Source organism: Acomys russatus, chromosome 17 (assembly GCF_903995435.1).
Source record: "Acomys russatus chromosome 17, mAcoRus1.1, whole genome shotgun sequence".
Taxonomy (NCBI): domain Eukaryota; kingdom Metazoa; phylum Chordata; class Mammalia; order Rodentia; family Muridae; genus Acomys; species Acomys russatus.
The window spans coordinates 19206796-19225814 of NC_067153.1; the positions used below are offsets into that span (position 1 = coordinate 19206796).

The 19019-nt window shown below is 40.7% G+C and overlaps 1 protein-coding gene across 1 annotated transcript in view; it reads left to right on the forward strand.

Annotated features, from left to right (window-relative positions):
- Positions 1-19019, forward strand: part of Adcy8 (adenylate cyclase 8) — a 216771-nt gene that overhangs the window by 94251 nt on the left and 103501 nt on the right. The window contains 2 exon segments of the mRNA XM_051159596.1: positions 1277-1388; positions 9612-9739. Coding sequence (XP_051015553.1) covers positions 1277-1388; positions 9612-9739 — 240 coding nt within the window.

The following is a 19019-nucleotide window of genomic DNA, read 5'->3' on the forward strand; positions in this document are numbered from 1 at the left end:
GGGACTGCATCTGTCCTTCACCAATCCTTTATTGCACCACATCGGAATCAGGAGCCTCTGCATCATAGTGTGCACAACACTCACCCAAGGCCCTCGCTGAAGCACATATGTTACTGTGCATCCACAAAGGGCCCAAGGTTCTCCATTTAGAATAATCCGCATTCTTGGAAAGGAGGATCTAATTTTGAGTAGTTCTGCTGACTGGACTCAGAAAACATGTAATGAAGTCAGCTACCTTCTTGGCAGGTAGAAAACAGAGGTGATATTTGTCTTGTTTTATAACTAATAGATGGAACCCACTGAGCCACATGTCAATATGCTTGTTGTTAAGTGTCGTTGGGTGAGTCGAGCACAGAATTGGTGAGACACTAGAGGTGGGGGTGACAGGCAACATCATCTGGGGACATTGCATGCATATGAGGGAGGTCATGACGAGCATGTAGGATTTTAATAGAGAGGACCAAGTAGTGATGGGGAGCAGCACGGAATGTGCAAAAAGATGGGGGATAAATCATACCTTGACACCTCCCAGAGGATGAGTCCTGAAATGGCATGGCAAGATGAGTGAGGCACTGACTTCTGATATCAGTACCAGCTCTGTTACAGGCCACCAGCATGGAGACCACAGCGCTAGCCCCACTGGTTAGCTGGGCAGAATGACAAAGACAGTGGTCATGCAGGGCCTGGCTTGTAGAAGGCTTTGCAGCACTCTCTCTGTTCCATGTCTAAAGCCACATGCATAAAGTAAGACTGACATCATGGAAATCCTTACAAACATGAGTGTTTTAGCTAATCCTTCTGCCAAGGTCTCTCAGCGTGGCCACCTTGGCTGGTCATTTTGGAAGAACCCTACTTCTAGTTGTCTGGCAGGGAGAATAGATCACATGCAAAGAGGGCTCAAGGGTTGGAGAGGATCTGTGTTCTCTCCCCACCCAGGATCAGTAGTGTTCTGTGTTAGTGACACCTCTGTCACTGTACATTGTGAAAACAGATGAATCACAAGTGGGTCTCCTTGAAATGACCTCTTGAGAGTGGTTTACAACACAGAATCACAACCACGCGTTTCAGCTCTCCTTTTGTCCTTCCTGATTTCTAAGTTGACCCTTTGTTGACGTAGTTGTTAAACACACAAGCATTCCTCTTAGCATCCGCGGCAGAGAGCTAAAATCTCAGACTAAAGCCATGGTTGACTTATTTGAATGGAGTTTGTGTTTCTCCCAGAACAGATGAAAATATTAATCCACCTTTCCCCACCCTTTCTTTCCCCATCGTTCAGTATTCTTTTTGCAGATGTCAAAGGATTTACCAACCTCTCTACGACCTTGTCTGCTCAGGAGCTGGTCAGGATGCTCAACGAGCTCTTTGCCAGATTTGACCGGCTGGCCCATGTGAGTTGCATCTAATTTCATCCTAGTCCTTGCGGAAGTGAGGGCCTGCATGTGAAATCAGGGAGGAAAGGATTCAGCTTTCATTGCCAATGCCAATGCCATTCTGTATTCTGTCCCCAGGCAGAGACCCCTTACCCTCTCACACTCTGGAAGCCAGTATGGCTTATTTATCGGTCTCAGGTGGGGGATTTTTGAGATTGATTTTCCCATGAAAGACAGCTGGTTGAGTGATAATCAATCTGGTCCTTTCAGTCTGCCTGCTACTCTCCCTTCACCAGGCCAGGTGCCATCCAGCTGCAGGCTCAGAGCTGGTACGCAGAGCTGACTGCCTGCAGTTTCCTAGCCAGCTCCAGACATCTGCAGCGAATTAGCCCATTCTCAAGAACCAGTGAAGTGCTGGGCCATCCTACCACCAGTTTGTTTGACCTAACTTGAGAGCTGTGTTTTAGCCAACAGGACAATACCTTTATTTTTTCAGCTGCCTTAATCATTGCTAAGCTAGAAAATAGAGGAGATGAGTTGGGCATCTACTGTCAAAACACAGGCTCGTATTCCTGGATCCACTCAAATAAATGACAAAGGAATAGTATTGCCACATTTCACATAAGAGTGGGAATTGGGTTCAAATAGGAGGAACTCAAGTCTCTGCTTTGTAAAGTATACATAGCAGTACTGGTTTCTGAGGCCATTGTAAGGATCAAATAACACCGTTTCAAGTAGAAATTCACTTCTTCAATTCCAAATTTAAGGCTGTCACATTCCAAGGGAGATCCTGTCACAGCTGCATCTGAGCAGCCATTAGGTGCCGCCATGCCCCTACATGTTGGGAACATGAAAAAAGTGAATGCCCACCTCCTTTCTTAAAAATAAGTCTAGATGGGAATTCAGGGGTTGGTAGTCAATGCACAGAGTGTGCTATCCTACTCTTGTCAACCACAAGACTACCCTGTGGTCTTGGAATGTAACCTTTCTATCAGAGAGTGTTTCCCAGAGAAAGAGACGCCAAAGCTGATTCTTCAAGTGAAATAAACAAATATGGTTGATGCAATACTGTTCAGCAGTGAAGACACTGATATGCTCAGTGGTAATGAAATTCAAATACAGCCAAGGGAAAGATGGTAGGTACAAGAGGTGGAGATTCTGTGACTTACAAGACATCCTATAAAGGACAAAAATAGCAGAGACAGAAAAACGGATGTGCAGATACAAAGAATGCTGGGACAAGAGTACATAGGTTGCTAGCAAAGGAGCCTGCACAGTAGGGGAAATAGGGGAATGACATGGCTCCTCTGTATCTTGTTCGTGCTGGTTGTATGACTGCACACACTTGCCAAAAAGGAAAGTCCTGTGCATAATTGAGAGGCCAATTAGCAAAGTGAGGAGACTGTGAAAGGGTGTGCTGTGCAGGGAGGAGAACAAGAGCAGAGGTTTGTCTCCAGATACACAGAGAAAGCAGAAGCAACGGTGGTAAGGAAACATGAAGGGTGGGAGGTAGGAGAAGTGAGCTAAGAAGTAGACAGCTCTCTACCCAGGAACCTAACCTCTTAGCTGATGCTACTGGAAAATAGAAAACTGGCAGGAACTGAAGTCTCCTCTTAGGGAGATGATTGAATGTCCCTAGTACCAAGCATTTAGAGGTAAGTAAACATAAGGTGTTCCCTTTAATCACTGAAGCCATGGTAGTTGGTGTACCTTACACACTCTTACTCTCTTAATATGGCTACAAGTATTTTTTTCCCTCAAAGACAAAAGTAAGGAAGATAGTCTCCAGTAGGAATGAAAAGGTGTGATCAAAGTCATTTGCTTAAGTCAGAGAAATCACCCGACATGTACACACATAGACACACACACACACACACACACACACACACACACACACACACTGACCCAAAGAAAAGGTACAAATTTTAATTTAATCCAGTTTATTCAACCATTTATCATTTGTTATGTCTGAGTACAATACAAAACTAGGGAAAGAGAAGGCCAATGTCTTCCCCCAAGTCTGGCAAGGGAAAAATGTGACTCTATAACATTGCAGCAGGATGCTTCACACAGTGATAAACACAGGCATCCTGGTGGACAAAGGAACAAATACCAAGATTTGGAATTACTAGTGACCTGGCAGCATCCAGAGATGAGGGCTCCAGGTGAGGTGAGTGCTGTTAGCATAAGGCACTAAAACAACAAGTATGAAGGACCCTGCTTGCTCCAGGGCATCTGAGAGGTCCAAGGCTGATAGAGCATAAAGGGCATGGGAGAGACCAGCCACAAGTCAACTCCAAGAACAAAGAAGAAACAGGTATTGAAGGGAAAAGTACATCATTTTAAAAAGTGTTTCATAGCCTCAATTTCTCACGCTAAGGACTTTATATGCAGTGGGGGAGAGAAAGCAAAGAGGAATCTATAGCTGGCCAATTACCAAAGAGTATAAGGAAGCCACAGACTATTATCTAAGGAATGCATTTGATTAAAAGATTGTAAAGAACAAAATGGGGCTGGGGAAGTGGCTCAGTCAATAAAGTACTCACCATATAAGCATGAGGATCTGAGTTTGGTTTCCAGCACTCACCTTAAAAATCTAGGCACAGTAGTATGCACTTACAATCCAAGCACTGAGGAAACAGACAGGAGGCTCTTTGGTGTTTGCTTGTCATCCTCCCTAACTGAGTCCGTGAATTTCAGGCTCAGCGAGAGACTATTTCAATAGATACATGAGCAAATAAGAAAACAGTCAAGATTGACCTCTGACCTCCACATGCATGTACACACTTTTGTACATAATCAAACATCAACATACACACACACACACACACACACACAAATGAGTTTCATGGGTTGAACTTATCGGTTTTGGTAAGACTATTAAACATTCATAAACCATGAGTGCTGAGTGCTTTCCCTGGTGGGAGACTTTTTTTTTACCTTGGATTGCGTCATGATGTTCTCACAACTAACCTAAAAAGCAGATCTTGTTGTTCTTACCTTATATAGAGAGTGATCAAGAGTCAAAGAAATAAACTATTCAGAATGATTCATAGGTGACTATTTATGACTCAAACCCAGACCTGCCAATGCTCTTAACTACTAACCTCAGGCAATTTAGGGAGAAGAAGACAAGACACTCGAGCATCTCTGTTCATGCCGGATGCCTTGAAGGGCAAGGTGCAGATACAGGCTTTTTTTTTTTTTTTTTTTTTTTTTTTTTTTTTAATGTTCCTTGGTAGGTCATCTCTCTTGAGAATCCATTTCCTATCAAAATCAAAATAAAGCATAAGTTAAATAACACATGTGGTGTCTCAGCTGAGGTCCACGACAAATAAATGCTCACATTCCTGGTCTGTTACTTCCAGTCAGCCATCTTTCCCTTTCCCATACCTCAGCCCCAAGGGCCTCAGGACCTTGCCTGAAGAGTTTGACAAATGATTCCCCTTGCTTTGAAATGAGAAAACTGCCCTTTGACACTTTCTGTCCTCCACCCTAGGCAAGCCCACAGCCTGCTAAGTTGATGTTATAGAAAGCGGATCTACTTGCCTTTACTCTGTGTCTTCTGGAGTTGCCTGCTGTTGGTATTTTCCTATGGATTTGAATCACAGAGACATCAGAGAACCCACCTCACATAGTATTTTTCACTTCCCATTTGTTTCAACGCATTATTGAAACAGCAGATTCCTTTCAAGTCGTCCATTTAGTGTGAATAGTATAGTACCCTTCGGGTTCAGGTCTTTAGACTTGGTTTGTTTGTACCGTTGACGTTGCACTTGACTAAACTTGGTAATTTTAGTATCTCGTCTTTTAAAATAACAAACCCCTTACCTAACTTTTCAACAGAATAAAAATATACATGAGTATACACACACCACTATGAGGAAAAGATGTTATTTTGTAATAGCAATGATGTTTCTAGAATCTTAAACCTTTTTCTTAAACTTTGGTCATATCAGGAAGCAACATCAGTTTTTTTTAACAATAAGGAACAATGCTGTGAAAAGCCGATCCATCAGTTTCCTATGAGATGGCGTCTCTGTGATTTTGTTCCATAACATTATGTGTGTGTGTGTGTGTGTCGGAATTAAATTTTAAACCTCCAAACATGGTGTGATAAATTCATAACTGAATGTCATGAAATACAGAACACATGTGGCCTAGGCAACTGCCCTCTAAGGATGCTGGGAGACTGGGCTCCCAAAGCACTAGATATGTGATGGAAAGTTTTTGCTAGAACAGTATATTCACATATCAGCTCTCTGATTCCAAAGAGATAAAATCAGACAAATGCTGTAAGTTTGCCATGATTTTTATGTCTCTTCTTAAGGTACATTAGTTTTGAGAATCTGTTCACTTTGTACCGTTCTTTTTCTATAACTAAACCAATGCTTCTTTTTGGTAAACCTGAAGCATCAAATACATAACACAGTATATACTTCTAGAATTTTGGCTTTTTCCCAAAATGTGTAGCTATCTTCAGTATGTATTCCCCAATTTTCATCTACTATCTACGTATGTAATTTAATCAATTGTTTTCAATATTTTTATGATATTAAACACATCAAGATGGGAAGAAGAAGATTATAATATGAATGACTTTAAATGGAAGATGGTCCTTATCTTACTTTACTTTACTTTTTAAATATCTTTTTTTCAAAGCAGCCTGCCTTCTCTAGCATGAGCTTTCAAAGCAATTTTTGTTAGAATTTACTTGGAATATTCTATTAAGCCATCTGAGAGCTCATCAAACATAATAAAAATGTATCTGAAACCTAACAGAACTTGGCAGATAAGGAACCAGTCCTTGCCCATATATATATGTGTGTGTGTGTGTGTGCACTTTTACATATTTCCCTGTACACACATGTGTATGGGATATATAGTATATGATATATATTTTTATTTTGTATATAAAATATATCCTATATAATATATGTATATACACACAAATAGATGATAGTTAACAAGGGGATAGATAGATAGATAGATAGATAGATAGATAGATAGATAGATAGATAGATAAACAGAAAGACAGAAAGACAGACAGACAGACAGATGATATACTCCCATTTGTTTAGGGCCTATTGATTTTCAAGAAAGATGCCAGTTTTACCTCTTGTTTACAAGAAAAATAGACTCCGGAAGTGAACACTGTTTAGTGTCTTGCCCAAAGAGGTAGTAATTTTACACAAATTTTTTTCAAAACATATTTGTGTCAGGAGATCTGCCATTCTGTAGTGTCCTATAGTTCTTGAAGTTTAGTGGAGAACACTCATTGAGTTCCAGAGTCAGATAGGTATGGGGTTGAATGCCCCACTTGCCTACCTTGTATTAGTAGTGTGGGCTTTGCAGATGTAAAGAAGACAGATATAAAGAGAGAGTGTAACATACCTTAAACATGTGGTGCATACTTTATGCAAAGTGTTTCATCCTTTCCTTACTTAGATTTTTTTTTTCCCAGAACATTTCGACTTCAGGTTCATGGGATTATCACTGACTTGGAGTTGTTGAGTAGTACACCTGTCATTAGTTCATCTGTGGTCTAAGGAATTTTCTACATGTTTTATCCTGTGACTTTCCTATCTGTAGAGCAGAGGTAACAGGTACCTGTCCTGTGTGAGTGAGGCTCAGAGTAAAAGATAAGAAGCAGCATGTTGGACACAGAAGGCTACTCCCATGCATCAGCTGTCATCGACACTGCTAAGAGATAGCTGGGGTCCTTTGTTATGCATTAAGGACAGAGTAGATTCTTTTGACTTTGTCGTATATAGAAGACTGAAACTCACTTATCAGTATTTCCAGGATTTTATATAAGGCAATGAGACTGCCAATCCTGACAGTCATTCAGATAATACAGATTCTTAGACCAAAGCATGTCCTGTCCAATCTCTTTCATTCCTCACCATAGGCAACAAAGAGGCAGCCCAAGTTACATATACCATGCCCTCCCTAGGTGAGGTTTATGCCTAAAACCAAGAGCCCTGACCTTCCAGCCTCAGTGTTCTGCAAATCAAAATGAGGAGTTAAAACACTGGCACCCAGTCTCCTATACACATAAAAATAGCAAGTATATTATATATGCATATATTATAACTTTATATGTACATATATATTAAATTAGCAGACTAAAGTCTTGGTCCCCTCTTCTCCTTATCTCCTTGTTAAATTTATGTTCCATAAATAAACATACAGAGAAAGGGGGAAAGAGAGAGAATTAGATATAAATACACAATGGACATTCATTCTGTTGAAAAAGAATAATGAAACCATGACATTTGGAGGAAACTAGGTGGAACTGGAGATCATTATGTCAAACAAAACAAGCCCAGTCTCACAAAACAAATGCTGTGCTTTCTCTCCCATGTGCAGAATATAGATTTTCAAACTGGGGGATTTTAGCTTATGGGCGTGGGATGAGGAAAAAGTGATAACAAAGATAGAAGTAGTCTTGCAAGTTTTATCATGCTTAATTTATTTAGGAATTTTCTTTAAGACTAAATCTTTCTAGTTTTAAAGTATTAAAATCCTTGATTTTTTAAGAAAGTAATGGGGTGAATAGACAATATCCTCCTCCTCCTCATTCATTTGGCTTTCTGAGGTGTTGTCTAATTTACCCCCGCTATCGTCAAATTCAGTATGCAGCCAAGGCTAACCTTGAACTCTTGAATATCGTGCCTCCATCTTCTGAGTGCTAGGATTACAGGTGTTTGATAATAGGCCTCACTGATAGTAATTCCATTGGTGTTTTGGTGTTTGTTAATGGATTTTTCTTTTTTAGTTCTTGGGCAAATTTTTGAATGTTTTGTTTTATGACAAGACCTCAACCTGATAGAAATTTTATCATTGTTTTGGGTGGTTGTAGATAATTTTTATAGTTCTTACAAACTTTGTAAAAAAAAAAAAAAAGTGTCCTGTGACATTCCCTCAAGCCCTTTGACATTTTTTAAAAAATAGTGGTCCTGTGGGCTCACAGGCCTAGATACTAACACCAGTGGGCAAGGTAATCTCTAAGTCATTCTAGTTGTATCCTAGAGATTGCAAAAGAAATTCAAAACCCCAGTCACACCTTACTGACCAGACTTCATCAATAGCTCTTTTATAAATAATAACAACAACAACAACTTGGTTGAACATGTAATATACAAGAACCCCAAGCTCCTAAAATTACCCAGGAGCATGACTCTGAATCCTATAGGATGCCTCTGTGCCCACTGGGAGGTTAGAAAGGTTCGAGAAATCTGACCCAGTCATAGAAGCATCAGAGTCAAGTTCTGCTTAGTTGTTTTTAACTCATATTCAATAGTTACCAAAATGTTTAGATTAGAAAGTCAGCACAGTGCTTTTCCCTTGGTTTTTTGTTTGTTTGTTCGGGTTTTTTTTTGTTTTGTTTTGTTTTGTTTTGTTTTTTGTTTTTGTTTTGCCTTTTCGAGACAGGATTTCTCTGTGTAGCCTTGGCTGTCCTGGACTCACTTTGTAGACCAGGCTGGCCTCGAACTCACAGCGATCCACCTGCCTCTGCCTCCCAAGTGCTGGGATTAAAGGCGTGCACCACCATGCCTGGCTCTTCCTTTGGTATTTTAAGGGTGTCTACAGAGCTTTTAGATTAGTGGGACCCTTTCTGTTTACAACTCCTCCCTCTCATCCTGAGATTGTCCTTTGCAAAGATAGCTCCTTACCAATGAAGTCATAGCTCCTTAGGGCTAAGGTCTAGAATGCTGGTCAGAGATTACTTGGCTCCAACCATAAAGAAAAAAGTGTCACTCAGTGTTCCTTTACCATAACACAATACCTGAAGTGATTTAGTAATTCATAAGGGAAATGTTTATTTTGCTTCAGTTTTGTGTGTCAAACAATGAGTGCTTGGCCCTATTGCTTTGGCGTGTGGTGAGAAGCAAACCACTCATCTCATGGAGGTTGGGAAGCAGAGAGAGGACATAGTAGAGTGGTCCCACATCAACAGTACACACACACAGGGACTGGAAGACCATGGAACGGAATGTACCTCTTCCAATTTTCATCACCTCACAAGGCACCAAGCTGTAGCCCAAGAATTTACTGCCCAGGGCTTTGCAGGACATTTCAGATCCAAACTATAGAAAGTGTAGAAGGATGTTCTAAAGGTTGGGGGTTCCTGAGTCCAAAGAGCACTTGACCTTGCTTGCGTACTTTTCTTGAGCTTTCAGAAGAACTGGTCCTCCTGGTGACACAGTCCTTTCCCTACCACTCTGTTCCTTTCAGGAGCATCATTGTCTTCGCATTAAAATCCTGGGAGACTGCTACTACTGCGTGTCTGGATTGCCTGAGCCCCGCCAGGACCATGCTCATTGCTGTGTTGAAATGGGTCTCAGCATGATCAAAACCATCAGGTAATTTGAAATCTCCTTCATGGTACTTGAGGCCTCAGTGTGTGTGAGAAGACACATGGCCCCATGTATCCTTTGCTGAAAATTATGGGACATGTTTAATGTCTTCCCTTATTTCACAAAAACTATATATGTTGATTCTCCCATATAAGCTGGTCTCCTTGTTTTATGATCACACTTCACTTCCAGTCCGTCCTGCAAGAACTGAATCACAAATGCTTTTGTGGGGATACAGTGTGGACAAAAAAAAAAAAAAAAAAAAAAAAAAAAAATGAGCAGAGAGCAGAGCAAGGGAGATGGACAATGCACACACAATTTCAGTGTAGTACAGTAAGCTCTGTGAATAAAACTCACCAGTATTTGGGGAGGTTAAAAGAAGAAAAAAAGTGCTCTTTTAGCTGCTATCATGGAGAGGATGCCCAGGGTGAAGATAAAAAAGCTGTTGCTTGAACTATATTCTTTATAGACGTCAGCGGGATGCTGGAGGCAGAGTTGGGGAGCTTTGAAAAGCAGATGGGTATGTTTGCAAATCAAGACAAGCTGCCACTAGTGAAGCCTGAAGCAAAAAGAATGGTGATGGTCTATCAGTGGGTAAAAGGCAGAACCCACAGGGCCTTGATACAAGCATTGGTTTCTTGTGTGTGGTGCAAGTACTTTCAGCTTTTGTCAACATACTTGTCAAGAGTTCTTTCTAATCAAAGGAAGAAGTTTGGGGAATTGCAGATTAAATTAAACTGTATGACACTGGGGCAAAAGTTCATCCCTGTCATAATTCCCACTGAGATTCCACAATGATTACAGAGCCTCTATTACATTCTTAAACAATGTTGGGAAGAAAGGGGAGTGCGTGAGCACACGGGCATGTGTTTGTGTTTATGCCTGACTAGAACTCAAAGGCTCCAGTGAAATGTACAGTAAGCCTGGAAAAACCATTGCGATTAGGAAGATAGGGTTTTCAAGGTGGAATTGGAGTAGAGCATGCAAAGCCAGTATAAACAGTTTGTCAAAATGTAACTTCAAAGCTTCGAATGTCTCACTGGGGTGTTCCACTTGGATGAAAGTAAGAGATTGCTTAGACAACTCTATTTCCTCAAAGGAAATGGACTAGAAATGCATATTTTCCCAAAATCTGGCATGAAATTTCCCCGTGGAAAGAGTATTTTTAAAACAAATTCTTTGATAAGCTCTTGGTGACATGGGCATTACTTCCAAGAGGAAGTTAGATGACAAAGATGGCCAGGCACTGCTGTTGCTGGGCTACCAGCCTTTCTGCTAGACTCTGCACATGAAAGACTGGGGCACGTACCTGATGAAAAACATCCTTCCAGCAACGACCAATAGGAGACAGCCACACAAGGTGCAGGAGAACAAGAATGCGGACAGTCAGGAGACACAGAAGCTTGGGTCTCGGCGACTTCAGACCAAACTCTGGGATCCTTCTTTTCTCAGCAATGGTATATTTTCACTCTTTCATTTAAAAAGAAAGGAGTCTGAGGATCAGGGATGAAATTTTTAGGTACTTTATCTTTCCTTGATGCCATATTTAATATCATTTTATTACCTGGCCATACTCTCTGCCTCACAATAGTTCACTGCCCTAACTCTGAGGCTGGTCAACTCAGTGGTAGAAGGAGATCCATAAAAATTATAAAGAGGAGTCCTGTATATACCCAGGAGTCTCTGAAAGCTAACATACTGCTATGCCAGTGAGAGGAAAAGAAATTAGAATTCTAAATCTCTTCGATATCTTTTCATCATGAAAGTAGCTTACCTTTAGTGAGAGCCATGTCATCGATCACACTGTAAGAATGTTGTATGAAACTCTGGGGAGATAGATCAGTGGTTAATGAATGTAAACTATTCTGTAGAGGATCAAAGTTCTGTTCTCATCCACACATCATCTGTAACTCCAGCTACAGAGGATCTAGCGACCTCTTCTGGCCTTTGCAGGCACTTAACATTTATGAGCACAACACCCCCTCCCCAACACACACACACACACACACACACACACACACACACACACACACACACACACAAAAAACACACACACATGAACACATGGACACACACTTGGACATGAACACTCATACATGAACATGAACACAGGGACACACAAATGTTACCATAATTAAAAATAAAGTTTTTGTTCAAATACACACAATTATACAATTGCCACTTGATTTTAATCCCATCTGACCTCTCCCCGACTCCAACAGCCTTTAAATATTAAGCCAAAATTTTAATGGCTCTCATGATCAATCTTATGGAATGCTTTTAATGTCTCCACAATGTTGAGGAAACAGGTCAAGAGCTCATGAGGTAAAATAGGAGTGGAACATGTTTGCTGTGAGGTTTGTGACAAAAGCTGGAGGCTCTACAGGTAGAGGCTGTTGATGCCAACCTCATTGTCTTCTGTCTTCTGTAATGTAAAAGTTCCCTCCATTAAAGACAGAAGAGCTACAGGCTCAGCCTGAAGTGTCCTTTAGGTCAGTTTTTGGTGAATTTTGTTCATTTGGACACTTGACACTCTTGGCCTTTAAACAAGGATGGATATTGATATTTTAATGGGTGTTAAGAGAGGCAATGGGACAGACGCCTGGAAAAGCAGAGATGTCCACAACCAAGCAGACACGTGATGCTTTTCCCATCAACCAGGCAATACTTGAGTCTCCAGGCAAATGTTTACTGATCTCTTCCATGAGTTAGACTTGTACAAAACCCTGAAAGCCCAGTTGTGAATGCATTTTTTCTAAGCCTTTACTCTGCATGACCATAGAGAGGCCATGTGGGTTTATCGACTATAAAGTGATGGGACCCAATCAGACATCCCTGAAGTCTCTATCAGCACTGAAACTCTGTAACTTAGACCTACACAGTCTTCACATTCAAATAATAAAACACGCTGCCGACATTCCATATGAGCTTCTATTTTGGTCTTCAGCCAAAGACATGCTGTAGAAACAGTATCGTAAAAGAACTGAGCACAAGCCCAGTTCGCTCTCATGTCTCTCTGCAGAGTACCTTGTCTCTGATCCTTTTAATGGCCAATTTAAGGCCTTTCTAGAGTGTTGGATTTGGGCAGTGTGAAACTTAGATGAGTTGAAATGATTCAAGGGCATTCTCCTTCATTCGTTTATTAAGTACCACTTTTACTTCCTTGGGATAAGACACATCGGTTGCATATTTTTTACTGCATGACTCAGAGCCTATTAATACCCAAAGAACTCCTTGATTATAATGTAGGAGACTTGAGGTCCAGCATTAATTCTTCAGTTAACAAGAAATCACGGCACAAAGGAATGAACAGGAGCTCTGGATTTAGGCAAGCTGTGGTTGTAATTGGATCAGACTTCTAGAATCTCCACTCCTACTGACAAGTATTTCACTCTGAGAGATGGCTGCTGAAAATACTCACACTTCTGTGAGTCAAAGTTACTAGCTCTATCAAGAAGTGGTTCCTCTTTACCAGCTTATCACTGACACATGATGCATTTGTTTTATTCTACCTCAAAGTACTTGTTTCAACAGAAAGATGTGTGTATGTGCGTGTGTGTGTGTGTGTGTGTGTGTTAGCTTTACATAAACATTACTGATGCACAAGCAAATTGATTATTGAGCCATAAGAAAGTAATTTCTTTGATTTTTAACAATATAGATAAATCTGAAAGACATTATATCGGGTGAAATAAGTCAGGAACCAAATGACAAATGCTGTAGAGTTTCATAAATATGGTGTCTGAGAAAGCAGATTCCCCTAGAAGCAGAAAAAAACAGCAGTTGGAAAGTTGTACTTCAAGGGTAGAAAATTTCATTCTCTTGTACATTAGTGTCCCAATTTGGTACATATACCAGCCCTCCAAGCTGTTGGATTTCTGTTGATCCTTCCCAAGCAGTGCATGACCCATTTTTTGTCCCTAAGCCCACTGTTTAAAAGAAAATCAGTCCTGCATTTTTATTGGCAGGTAATGCTTGGGTTTGTTTGTTTGTTTATTTTATTTTGTTTTTACTTATACATGTAATCAAAATGTGTTACTATAAATTTCTACGGATGAAAAAAAACTGAGAAAAACAATTTCACCTGTCATCTGCCTTTTTGAGGCAGCTGCACACTAGGCCTTTTAAAAACAATATAAAAATATCAAACTTTCTTTTCTTGGAAACAGAGGGATGAAGAATGAGCCATCATAACAATTGAGCACGGTAACAGTTGTAGGTGTGCATGTATGTGTATGCATGTGAATGTGTATGTCTGTGTATATATATAGACTTATGTACACATGTGGAACTGTATGTGCATATCTGTACAGTGTGTTTCCATATACATGTCTGAGTGTGTGCCAAGCAGTGAAGAGGGCCTTCTCTTTTTTCTTTTAATTTCATTGTTTATTACATCTTAAAATTTTTATTCACTTTATCCCAATTGTAGCCTCCTCCCTCTTCTCCTACCAGTCCCTCTCTCCTTCCCTTTCCTCCATCCACCTCCCCTACCCCTCAGAAAATGGGAGCCCCCCCCTAACCCACCCCAACACATCAAGACACACCAGGACTGAGTGCATAAAGAAGTCCTTCTTGTTCAATAGTATTCTAAACTCAAAAATAGAATTAGTACAAGAAACACTGGGATGTATGCTATAGGTTACATGAAGTCACAGGCACAGTGGAAAAATGGCAAAGCCCAAAACATATATTAAAAGATAGGCTATGCCTGGGTGAAAGAAACAGTTTCCTACCAGCTTTCAGCCAAGAAAAATAAGACATAAGGAAATGATTTGGTTTTGGTTTTGATTTTCAAGACAGGTTTTCCCTTGTAGTCCTGGAAGTCCTGAACTCCCTTTGTAGAACAGGCTGGCCTTGAACTCACATTGATCTGCCTGCCTCTGCCTCTGGAATGCTGGGATTGAAGGTGCGCACCACCATGCCCAGCTTAGAAAATGGTTTTGAAATAAATAGTAATGAGTGGTAATATTAGAAGTTGGCAAGCCAGATGTCAACTAAGGGGCAATACTTAAATATCTAGCATGATATTTTGTTTTATGTGTTGATTGATATTATTCTGTGAATTTTAGTCAGGATTCCACTGCATTAAAGGTGTAGTTTGTGGCTAGATGTGATTGTCACTAATATTTTTTGGAAGAGAAGTGATTTACAAGGCACATGTTGCATGAAGTGGCTAGCTCTGGCTTTGCAGCAGCAGATCCCATCTGTTCCCATCTCTGCCTCTTACTAGATGTGTGACCATAGATGGAGGATTTAACTTAGAGCCCCATGCCCTGCTGCATAAAATAGAGATCACTGGATTCCAACAGGAGTGTTCCTTTTAAATCCCAAATAGGCAAATAGGTAACATGCATGTCGTCATAACAGAAATATTTTTAACACGTACTCTATCTTAAATTACACATGTGAGTGTTATGCACCTTTGAATACTGGGACTCAGAACATCTGGAAGAAACAGTCAGATGCTAGAGTTATAGTAGTCAAAACATGGGTGCTGAGAACTGATCTTGACTCTTCTATAAGAACGCCATGCACTCTTAACTGTTGAGCCATGTGTCCAGCACCATACTTCTAGAAATACTTCTGGTAGACTTTGCAGGTGGGCCTGGTTTGAGTAGTAGAAAATTTGCTTCAACACACAGAAGTCATGCCTTTATGATGCCTTCTATCCAGTGCTTTTAAAATAATGATACCTACTTGCATTTGTTGAATACTCAGGTTATGTCAAGCATTGGGGAAAAGTTTTTGTATATGTTAGTTCCTTACATCATCATGAAAAACTCTAGGGGTTAAATGGGAGTGGCGGGGAAAATACTGAAGCCCTCAGTGTAGCTGGGTATGCACTAGAGAGAGTACACAGCATGACTGGCAGAATCAATATAAGCCATAGACAGCTAGTGCTGCTGATTGGCCTCGTGCCGACTAATGGATGCCCTGGAAATAAACTTGGCCAGGGAGGAAAATACCATGCACAGAGGTGAGATAGTGGCTCAGAGTCACACAAATAGTCAGTGATAGCACAATGCTTTCAATCTGGAGCCATTCATAGCCATAACCAACTTATCAACTTACTCTCTGCCTCTCAACCCTACATGTATTCAGTTGATCTAGATACTCAGAATCTGCCATTGGTACCTAAAAGATCAATAAATAGCTTCATACCCATTTGTGAAAAAATAGCAGAACTAATGTTAATAGAAAACCTCAGCAAACATCCAATAGTAAGATGAGAGTAAGCCCTAATCAAAATAGCGTCATAGAAAACACATTCCGTTGAAAACACTTGATTTTAGAAACAAGCTGTTAGGCAGTTAATTGGAGGCCAGAGGTTGAATGTAACTTTATTTATAATGAAACATTCAGTACCATCTCATGCACATCTGTTCATAAAAATAAATTAATTAAAACAGGTTTTGATAATAGTTTCTATTGCCTAGATTGAAAAGTGGCTCCAGGTGGCTCCTTCTGACACATCCTGGATCTATTCTGGGGATCCTTATTAGGTGAGGAAATGCCATAGTAGGGCTCTTCTCTCTGCAGTACTTTTATTAATGATCTATAAAAGGTGTCCTTGATGAATCCTAATGAAATTTGCAGAGCAGAGTCTTTTCAGTGCAATTGCTAAAAAGCCACAGGAATGACTCTGGGATGCCAAGTAAGAACAGCCCTTTCCCAGCAGTTATTTAGAGCAAAGGTCTTACTCCTTGTGACAGGGTTGCTCTGCCAAGAAATACGGTAGGACAAGGACTGAGAAGCTGAAGCCTGCCTCTCCACACCCTTTCCTTTCTCTTTCTCTCTGCTTCTCCTTTCTTTCTCCTCTTTCTGCTCCCACTCCTTCCCCCTCATCTAGCTTCCTCTGTCCTTCTTTCCATCTCTCTCTCTCTCTCTCTCTCTCTCTCTCTCTCTCTCTCTCTCTCTCTCTCTCTCTCTCTCACACACACACACACACACACACACACACACACACACACACACATTTCTCTCTGTGTGCCTCTCTTCAAAACCATCACTAAATATGGTTGCATTGTTGTTCTTCTCGTTGTTATGATGAAACACCAGACAGGATGCAGCTGCATGGAAAATGGGTGCATTTGGCAGTCTGTCGCGCCTGGCAAAGCATGGTGGCCAGAGCACAAGGCTATCCACTCTATCTGGGCAGATCAGGAAGCAGACAGAGATGAGTTCTGGTGCTTATCTAGTTTTCCCCATGTAATTCAGCTTGTGGTTGCAGAGCACGGGGCAATGCCATACACATTTAGGACGTATCCCCTCAGTTAATCACTGGAAATGCCCAAGAGTGTGTCTCACTAATTCCCAGGAGTAGAGATGCTTAATCTAATCAAATTGATGATTAAGATTAGCCATCAAATCACAGCCATAAACCTGCACCCCTGTCAAGATGCAGTCATCTGAGTGCTGTTCAAGTATATGTATCTGTACTTGAACTAAATGAAATTAATGAAAAGGGACTGTCATCTGCAGGCATTCCACAGAATAACCTTCACACCTTAGTTCAGTTGATTCAGAAGCCATATGAGAAACTATTCTTTTCTTCAGTTTCTAGGTGAAACTGGAACTCTGATAGGATGCAAACAAGCAAGTGATTTCCGGATGGCTTGCCAGTGGCAGAACCAAGGACATGAGCCCAAAGGCAGGAAAGTTGTTGAACAATTCTATTATAGTTGCAAGGAAGAAACATGGGAGCCCACTAGATACCATAGTTTGCATTAGTAGTGCACAGGAGAGTCCTCTGACTTTGAAGAAGTATATATGGCATAACAGACAGAAATACATGTAGGGCAAATAATTTTGTTCTAACAGAGACTGTAGCTTCTAAACAAACAAACAAAAGCAAGCAGAGTACAAAGTACCAAGGCTGCAAGTAGATGGACCTATAGCCTCCACTCGAAGCTTCAAGTAAATCCACATCCAAAACTTAAACAGTGATAGGTTGGGTCAGCTCCTGCCTGTTCATAGACACAAGTTCTTAAATACGCAGGAATTTTATGTGCCAGTTGACATCAATTTGGAAGCTTCAAATCAGACATGAGAAGAATGTTTACACAACAGTAATTATGTAGGTATTTTGATAGGGATTGCATTGAATCTGTAGATTGCTTTTGGTAAGATGACCATTTTTACTATGTTGATCCTCCTGATCCATGAGCATGGGAGATCTTTCCATTATCTGATATCTTCTTCAATTTCATTCTTCAGAGACTTGAAGTTTTTTCATATAAATCTTTCACTTGCTTGGTTAGAGTTACACCAAGATACTTTATGGGTTTTGTGCCTATTGTGAAGGGTGTAGTTTCCCTAATTTCTTTCTCAGCCCATTTGTCATTTGTATACAGAAGGGCTACCGATTTCTAAAATATATTTTATTAATTTATTCATATTACATCTCAATTGTTATCCCATCTCTTGTATCCTCCTATTCCTCACTCCCTCCCATTTCCCCCTTACTCCCCTATCCTAAGACTGTGACTGAGGTGGACTTCCTCCCCTTGTATATGCTCATAGGATATCAAGTCTCTTCTTGGTATCCTGCTATCCTTCCTCTGAGTGCCACCAGGCCTCCCCATCCAGGGGATGTGGTCAAATATGGGGCATCAGAGTTTGTGTGAAAGTCAGACCCCACTATCCACTCAATTGTGGAGAATGTCCTGTCCATTGGCTAGATCTGGGTATGTGTTCAAACTTTACTGCACGTATTCTCCTACAATTGATAAACACTTTCAGCAAAGAGACTGGATACAAAATCACCTCAAAAATCAGTAGCCCTGGTCCTGCTCAAACTATGGCACCAGGGCTACTCATTTTTGAGGTGATTTTGTATCCAGTCTCTTTGTTGAAAGTGTTTATCAGTTGTAGGAGTTCCTTGATAGAATTGCTGGGGTCACTTATCTATATTATCATATTATCCTCAAACAGTGAGACTTTGCCTTCTTACTTTCCAATTTGTATCCCCTTGATCTCCTTAAGTTGCCTTATTGCTCTAGCTAGGACTTCAACTACTGTATTGAAGAGATACAGAGCGAGTAGACAACCTTCTCTTGTCCCTGATTTCAATGGAATTGATTTAAGTTTCTCTCCATTTAGTTTGCTGTTGGCTATAGGCTTGCTCTATATTGCCTTTACTATGTTTAGGTATGTGTGTTTCCAGCACATGATCTTAAGAACCATCTTTACAGCCCTGTAGAGGCCTCATCCAACTCAGAGATTAGTATCACTGTCCTAAGACCCCCGGCTAATAGTGGAAGTACTTGACCAGCTCCAGAGC